Source organism: Vitis vinifera, chromosome 6 (assembly GCF_030704535.1).
Source record: "Vitis vinifera cultivar Pinot Noir 40024 chromosome 6, ASM3070453v1".
NCBI classification, from domain to species: domain Eukaryota; kingdom Viridiplantae; phylum Streptophyta; class Magnoliopsida; order Vitales; family Vitaceae; genus Vitis; species Vitis vinifera.
Genome location: NC_081810.1, coordinates 6,192,579 through 6,201,291, shown reverse-complemented (window position 1 = coordinate 6,201,291; position 8,713 = coordinate 6,192,579). Strand labels below are relative to the sequence as shown.

Here is an 8,713-nt window from a genome sequence, read left to right as displayed (position 1 = left end):
GAACCTCGGTACCCCGGGAAGATGAAACAGTCTTTTTTGCAGCCATTTCTTACCACAAACACAAGCCCAAAACTACACACAAGAAGTGCAATGGGTAAAACACAAGTAACCCAGAAAATACACAAACCCTAACCCAAACAAATCAGAAACCAAAACCAAAAAACCAACAAAACGCAACAAAAGGAACAGCAATAGCAAAAGTACACGTACCAAATGAAGCTCTGAAGAAGAAAGATCGTCGTTTCGATACAAGAACACCAGCAGCAAACAAGTGTCGCGACACAAAATCACCGGTACAAAAGTGTTTTCGAGTTTCTTTACTCAGAAAAAGCAAAGGACGCAACAAAAGCAAGAAGAAGAAAGGCTCTCAGATAAATGCAGTAGAAAAAATGAAAAAGAAGGTACAGTACGCTATTTATAGGGGGACCAGCCCTCGGAAAGCCAAACGTCCAAACAGCGCTATCATTGAAACAACATGCTGCCTGGGAATTCCCAAAGTCGGCGGCTCATCATAAATGCCTTTTATGGCTTCCGCACCCCCACTCGCCACGTGGCCCAGTCAGACGAAGAGACCTCTTCAATTTTCAAAAAGCCAGTTATTTTTTAACCCGCCCATTTTTTGGCAAAATAGGCAAGTTAAAAAGGGGGGCAATGTAGGGACCCCTCCCTCTGGGAAACACGTGGCACGCACCTCACAGTGACACGCAGCACGTGTTATCAGTCGGACCATCATCATCCGGATTCCCCTAAGGATACGCATGATGATGGTTCTCCTATCCGGACCGCCTCAAGGAAAAGCACATGACGTTTCAGCTTCTTCTGTCCAAGGAAGAGCAAACGACGCTGACAGAGCATAGACATCCGGACAACCTTCATAATGTATCCGCTCCACTATACAATCCGGATAATCAGCATGTGACCATCCGGATTTAATCGTCCGGATCATCAATTAAAGTAAAGCAAGTCTTACACGCTATCACGACAACCAGCCATGGCCCACGTCCCATCATCTGCAGAGTGAAAGGACGGGTCGAGGTGACAACAAGTCACTTCCCACGATCATTCTACATGATCATTTCCCACGATATCTAGACAGCAGCATCACCTACCACGGTTTCTGACAGCCGCCAGTAGGGTGGCGATGACCATGCTGCCTCCAAATGTCATCATGACAAACATAAAATATCTCTTCGCCATTAATGAGAGGAACAGTACCCCTGAAGCTGTATATATATGCCTTCGCACGAAGAAGAAGCGGATCCTCCTGGTAACTTCTTAATACCTAGTAAAAGGCCAACTGATTTATATTCCTCTCTCTGACCATGGCTAACAAAACCATCGAAGGGTGCGTCCGGATACCCTGTCCGGATGCCTTCTTGCAGGAATGAAGACTGGATCAAGGACCTTTATGAGTTGAGATCACGCGTCCATCCATCTGGCTACTACGTGGATCGCCAAAGACGCGAGGTAACAACAATGCTGGTAGGCAGAGGAATGCTACCAAGGATGACACCTCCTTTGGATCCCCCACTCGACCAAGCGAAGTTGTTCTTATTACCTCTTCCGTAAAGCTTTTCTCACTAAGAAACCGAAACCAAATGATACAACCAAAAAAATAAAAGAAAGTAAAACAGAAGATTAGTTTATTAATCAGTTTTCCCAATGAAAACAACAGCAACTTTTAAATGAGGTGAAGGGAATTAAACTCACAGGTTCTACCAGAGAAGTTTTGATGTACCAAGGGGCAACAGAATTAGTCCTGATGTTGTCTTGCGCCCACTCGCATGCCAAGTTCTTTGCAAGCTGATTCAGTGCCCTGAAAGAAAAATTATAAAGGTAAATATCCATCATCTTGTCCAACAACACAGGACCTGCAACATAAACCTGATGGTGGCATGAAGTACCTTTGGTTGCTCCATAGGCAGACAGATACTTGAGTGATACTACACCTGAAACAGAAGACATGAGCACAATACTTCCTGCTCCTGAGGTCTTCAGAAGGGGATGCGCAAGTTGGCATAGATGGTACACAGATTCAAAATTTACAGCCATGACCGTTGAGAACTCTTCAGCTGTGAACTCCACTGACCGTCCCGGTTTGCCAGTTCCAGCGTTGTTGATCCAAATTCAAAGATTCAGTTAGGGTAACTCATCAATTATATTTAGTGAAAATGATTCTAAAATGGATGTGTCACATTTAACAAACTAGAGGAACTAACAAGGATATTCAGCTTCCCATTAAACTTAGAAGGTACTGTCTCTATTAGCTTCTCTCTTTGGGCCCTAGAGGATACATCACAGACTGAGCCAGTGACTTCAAAACCTTTACCCTCCCAATCCCTCAAGTATTCATTAAGCTCAGTTTCTGTTCGAAAACATGTGTGTATTCTTGCACCTAACCCAGCCAGTTCTTCCACAATAGCATGCCTGCAGAATTAATATAAAAACAAGGTGATAATTGGCAGAGACAGATCAAAGTTCATTCTAGAACAGAAAAACAGGGAATGTGTACAGACCCGATTCCTCTAGTTAGTAGTTCCTCCCGTTACAAGGGCTGTCATTCCCTTGAGAGACCATCTACCATCTCCATTGCTGCAGCCAGTCTATGCCATGCCTCCTAGGTTCTTCTCTACTCTGCCACTCTTTGAACTGAAAATCAAACAGAAGCCACATAGCAAATGACGTTTACCTTGAAAAAAGAAAAAGGATTCTAGGAAGCTGAAAAGAAAGAGACAAAACTGATAAATTCCAGTTGTCATTTCAAACATCCAAGTTTGGTTGTGGAGTTAATAGCTAATTAATACTCACAGCAAGAGACAGGTTCCTGTACTCTGGTTCCTGTTTCACTTGTGAAGAAACGCCTGTGGTGACGTTTTCTCTTAATAATTTGTATTATATTTAATGGTGATGGGATGTAAAGGAAATTAAAATAAATAACTTAAATTCTATTTGATATTACTTTTTCAAAACATTTTTAACATTAAAATGTATTTTTGGAGAAAAATAAGGCATTTGATAAAAATTTTAAAATATTATTAAAAAATTAAAAATTATTTATAATATTTTTTAAAAACATATTTGAATCTTTGATAGATGATTTTTTTTAAAAATAATAATTAAAAATACTTCCAATAAAACCACTTTCAAGCTCTGTTTGAATATCCCAATTGAATATGTAATTTAAGATAAACATGAATTAAATATGGTTTGTGGAGTATTCTTTGGCTATCAATAAGAGTAGAAGCAATGACAGCACATAAAACCAAAATGATGTCACATCATGAAAAAGAAAAGTAACAAATTTTAAACCTTGCCTATCAAACCCTCATCATTGGCCAAAAGTAGTTTTCATTAGACAAACATTTCAAACAAGAGCCTTGAGGTATTGGTCCCACTGCCCTTTATGCACCCTTCTTGTTTCCTCTTCATTTATTTACATTTAAAAAAAAATTAAAAATTAAAAAATAAAAGGATAGACAAAAAAACTCCATAACCCAATGTTTAAACCAAACCTCTCACAACCACTACACGTACCACCAAAATAAGGTAAGGAGAGGAACTTGCTTAATCATTTTCTTGGAAACCAAGCATGCCCAAGTGGAGAGTTGGAATTGAAGGAAGGTAGGAAAAAATAGCTTCACAATTGCAAAACACTGGATAATAATACAACTGGGGTTGGACAAAGGTAGAGAAGGAATTATAATCCAGCTTCTCAGCCATTGTAAGGTTTAAGAAAACTTTTGAGGATCAGAATCCATATGAATAACAAAAACATATGAATCTCTGATTCTCTAACACATTTCAGCACATTTCAGAAATCTGGCAGTACCACAATGTGGAAGGAAGATACTCATGCCTCACTTGATAAGAGTCTCATAGAGCTTGAACTGCAGACTTGGTCTTGTTCTAGTCTTGAACTCAAAAATCATCCCCTGACTGACAGATAACCATTCCCCAACAAGCAAAAAAAGGAGGGGTGGGCTATAGATTGCTGCTTCTAGTCATGTCTTGGGTAGAAACCATTCACAGACATCCCACCATCGACACAAATGATCTGGCCTGTGATGTAAGATGATGCAGGCAGGCAGAGGAATGCCACCAGGGATGAGACCTCCTCCGGATCTCCAAGGCGACGAAGAGGAGTTCTAGCAAATACCTCTTCCAAATATTCTTTGTTGCCTAGCACCTGGAATGAAATAAGAAACCAGAAAACAAAAGAAATATTGTTCAAATTGAGTGGTATAGATCATATTTGCAGAAACATTGTTTGTGCAACTTTTATGGTATCAGAAACACATCCTTTTGGCAACCTCTGAAGAGGCATATTCTTTTTTGGTAGCAATAGTAGAATAAAGAAATTACTTTCTCCACCATAGAAGTCCTGATGTACCAAGGTGCAACGGCATTACTCCTGATATTGTCTTTTGCCCACTCACAAGCCAAATTTTTTGTAAGTTGATTAATTGCTCCTATAAATGACAAAACAACAGAAAGATGCCAACTTTTTACCATCAATTTCTACAAGCTCAGAATCCATATAGACCCCAACCCCAAAAAACAAAAAAGAAAGAAAACGAGTATGTAATTACCTTTGGTAGCTCCCTGAACAGACATAGATTTTAGTGATACAAAACCAGAGACAGATGAAACGAACACAATGCTTCCTGATCCAGATGTTTTAAGCAGGGGATATGCAAGTTGGCTTGTGTGAAAAACAGATTCAAAATTTGTTGCCATTAAAGTAGAAAAATCTTCTTCTGTGAAGTCGACAACTGGTTTCCTTATATTTGTCCCAACATTATTTATCTGGACAACCAAATAATCAAATCAACCCTTCAATATATTCACCAACGAGGATAAGCATTTTGAAACTGATGCATTTAATCGGAATGCAAAATGTAAAAACAAGACTTGCACAACTAGTGGGATCCAATACGCTAATGTAAAAGGACTTCTTATTTAGATGCTTGATGCCATGATAAAATCATGTTGGTGAATATGACAATCTAATAATTTTGCGCAGACATGATTAATCTGTTTTTACCTAAAAACACCGCAGGAAGCAACATTAGCATGGACCTGACAGCAATCATGACTCTAGCTGACTCAATTCCATCGATATTTTTCAAAAAACTACAAAAGAAAACTTTTCTGACTGCCAAGGATAAACAAAAGCAAACTGTAAAATGTCCAAGAGGATGATTTTCAAAGTGCATTGTAGGCCTACTGGCTATGAACCACTAAAATGGGTGTCCCATCCAGCATGGCTGAACTAATGACCGCCTATGACAGCATAGACACCATTGGACTTGATGGTGTCATGGGAATAAAATACTATTAATCTAATTATGCTATGTAAATAATCAAGCAGATGGCTAGAATTATCAAATGAACAATGCAAATGAATGCAAGAAATGAAAGACACTGATTAAAAATACAAGACAATTGCAAAGAATATTCACGTAGGGATAGAAGTATGCTAGTATTTTCAAATTTTATAAATTTATGACACATATATATAGTAGCATAAGGAAGTACGGTAACTCCTAATGCTTTATGTAATGTCAAACGAAATTAGACAAAAACATGTTAAACTTCAAAAAGAATAATTTGACAGAGAGAGGACAACAACAAATACATACCTGCAGTCATAGTTACACCATATTCATATCCCTGACAAGTTAGATTAATAGCTTACTTCATTCTTTCCTTTTACTGATCACCAACTAAGAAAGTATAAAACAAGTGAGAACTTTCCCATTCTAAAATTATTTTTGACTCTCAACTCTTCAAGCTGGCAAAAGCTTTTTCATAACTAAAAATCACATGATTGTTTCCTGCTGAAAATTAGATCCCAACTGTTCTGGCAATAACTCTTGTATCTTTGATTTTTCAACAAAGTCTTTGGCCCCTCAAACCATACTTGCAGAGCCATAACTTCCTAAGACAGGGGCATCATTACAGTACAATTTTATGCTTGAGAAACTTAAAGACACCAAGCTGCAGCTATATATCAAGTTCATGCTTTTGATGAGTAACAAGACAAATGTATAACCCAAATGAATGAATATACAGTACACAAGGGGGGGAAAGGGAAATGTAGGAATTTACAAGGATGTTGAGCTTTCCATCAAACACATCGCAGACATTATCCATGAGCCTCTCTCTCTCGACCCGAGATGACACATCACACACACAACCAGTTACTCTGAACCCCATCCCAGTCCAACCCTTCAAGCACCCATCAAGCTCCGCTTCATTCCTAGAACACGTATGCACTGTAGCACCCAAGCCCAACAATTCCTCCACAATCGCATGCCTAAATTTGCACCCAATTCCAAAATCAAATTAGGGTTCTCAAACGACATCCATCAAGCTCAATACACATATTTATGCAGAGAGAGAGAGAGAGAGAGAGAGGTAAAAGAAACCCAATTCCACGAGTGCCACCGGTGACAAGAGCTGTCATTCCCCGGAGAGACCATCGAGGGTGTACTAGAGTACTGGTGATGGGGTTTAGGGTGCCTTCACCCATTGCCCTTGTAGTTTGAAGCGTAGAATTTGTGAGATTTGTTCGGTTGAGGGCTGTAGTATGGATTCTCAAGGTTTTGGTTACAGTTGAAGAGTATGAATACTGAGGTGGAGATGGAAGCAGAGTGTGAGACATGTGTTTACTTTGGCTTCCAAACAAGGAGCCACTTCGGGTGCTTTGGACCATGGATATACTAGAGGGGAATCACCCTTTTCTTAGTTTGATTTAAATTTATGATTGCCATTTCATAGGTGAAGCTTTTTGGTCAATTGGATTGGATTAGGCCTTTATTGTTTGGTAATGGATTCATCTTAAAATCCTTTATAGCATTCAATGTCACACTAAATCTTACCTTATTTTTAGAACCAATGTTCAAATATTTATCCAAACTAGTTTACAAAATTCAAATTGTCATTATAAACATTTAATCTACAATATTTTAATTTTCGTTAATAATATGTAACGTACAAAAAAATATACTTAATACTAGAAATGGACAATTATAATGGAATATCAATATGCAATTAAATACCCTAAAAATATATTAATAAGAAATTCAAAAGATTTTGAATTTAAGTTCTATCGAACTTCTACATCATCTGCATACTCTAAAAATATATATTTTCTTATCCTTAGTTCCAACTTACTTTTATTTAAATATAAATAGTATAACAAAAAATTCTTAAATTTGTAGAACTAGCAAAGGAACTAAAGCATACTTTTTTAGTCCTAAATATGTCATTATCAATTCTCAAATGTTTGATATATTTTCCTTGTATAATTTTTAATCATAGTTTTCCATTATTTTAACTTTCCAAAGATATCACTCTTATACTTTAAAATATATACTCAGATCTTTCTAAAATAGTCATCAATGAAAGTCCACCACTATGTGACACAACCTAATAAAAACCTCAAAAATCTTAATAAATACAATCAAAGTTCTTTTAGTTATGAATAGTTGTATTAAATTTAGTTGTGCATTATTTGCTAAACACAAATTGCTCACAAAAATTCAGCTCTCTCATCTTCCATCCACTAAGCAAGCTTCACTTGCTGAAGTTTGTCATCACTCTTTCAGTCATATCCATAAGCCCTATGGAATAATCTTGTAGTTTTTGAAATTGATCTGAGGTTGAAATTTTAGCTACACGGTAAATGTACTATGTACCATATAATATATAAAAATAATTAATTTTCTATCTCTTCATCACAATAAGGGGACTCTCTGAGCTTCTCATAACCCCACCTTCAGCTTTACATATACGTACATGTGAGTCAAGTGTACTCAAGAAATCAAATTTTTCTTTAATTCTAGAGAATGTTTTATATCAATCAATGTCCTTACAATTGTACTTACACATCATAATTCAAATGGTGTCTATCTTAACAGCCTTATGAGCTATACTACCATAAGAACCTTCTCGCCATCTAAAAATTGGTAGACACTAAACCAATCCCTGTTGAGAGAATATGAAAAAAGCATCATCATCAATTAAGGATCCATTTGCTTGCAGAGTTACTAACAAAAACCAAAAGATATCTATAGTATTTGAACTTTCATCTACTCACAACTATCCCGTCACTGAAAGTACATAGAAGCTTTTTTTTTTTTTTCCTTTTCTTTATATTTTGGACAATTTTTCACATGGTGTCTCTCCTTGTTGTAGTTGAATATTTATTTCCTTTGAACTTTGATTTAGATTTGGATTGACTTTTACTACCATTATTTTTCTTCATGTTATTCCTTTAACCACTAAACTTTCACCTAAGCTTTCTTCTCTACTCTCAAATACACTTTTCTTCAACTTTTTTTTAGTTCAGGCCTATTTTAACATCCTCTATGGAGAGAGTATCTTTATCATATGTTATGATATCTACAAAGTGTTTATCATTATAAAAAAATTGATAGGAAACATATCAAAATTTATGATTTGACTTTCATCATCAATTTTGATATCAACATTCCTCAAATTCAAAATAGTTTTATTAAACTTATCGAAGTGATCGTTAATTGATCCATTGTCTTTCATCATCTGGATAGTAAACAATTGCTTCTTCATACACAATTGATTTATAAGAGACTCTATTATATGCAAATTTTGCTCCTTCAACTATAACATAACTTAGTAGTGGTATCATTTTTTAGAACCTTATATGAAGTACCCCATTACCCAGGCA

The 8,713-nt window shown here is 36.7% G+C and overlaps 2 protein-coding genes across 3 annotated transcripts; both read right to left on the bottom strand.

Moving 5' to 3' along the window:
* Nucleotides 1-1,448: 1,448 nt before the first annotated feature.
* LOC132252654 (tropinone reductase homolog At2g29260, chloroplastic-like) lies at nt 1,449-2,782 on the bottom strand. Of its 2 annotated transcripts, XR_009465839.1 has the most exons (4): nt 2,517-2,782; nt 1,905-2,427; nt 1,711-1,816; nt 1,449-1,580 (listed from the first exon to the last, which is right to left on the bottom strand). XR_009465839.1 is itself a non-coding variant. In XM_059737471.1 (3 exons), exons 1-3 carry the CDS (start codon nt 2,018-2,020, stop codon nt 1,578-1,580), a joined length of 225 nt encoding a protein of 74 aa, XP_059593454.1. In that variant the 5' UTR covers nt 2,021-2,510; the 3' UTR covers nt 1,459-1,577. The 2 variants fall into 2 exon arrangements, 1 of the variants encoding a protein (XP_059593454.1); XM_059737471.1 differs by lacking the exon at nt 2,517-2,782 and having other exon boundaries at nt 1,459-1,580; nt 1,905-2,510.
* Nucleotides 2,783-3,542: 760 nt separating this feature from the next.
* On the bottom strand, nt 3,543-6,781 carry LOC100251860 (tropinone reductase homolog At5g06060). Its single transcript, XM_002282602.4, has 5 exons — nt 6,432-6,781; nt 6,112-6,319; nt 4,590-4,806; nt 4,363-4,469; nt 3,543-4,186 (listed from the first exon to the last, which is right to left on the bottom strand). The coding sequence occupies exons 1-5, from the start codon at nt 6,716-6,718 to the stop codon at nt 3,998-4,000; spliced, it is 1,008 nt and encodes a 335-aa protein (XP_002282638.2). The 5' UTR covers nt 6,719-6,781; the 3' UTR covers nt 3,543-3,997.
* Nucleotides 6,782-8,713: the final 1,932 nt, after the last annotated feature.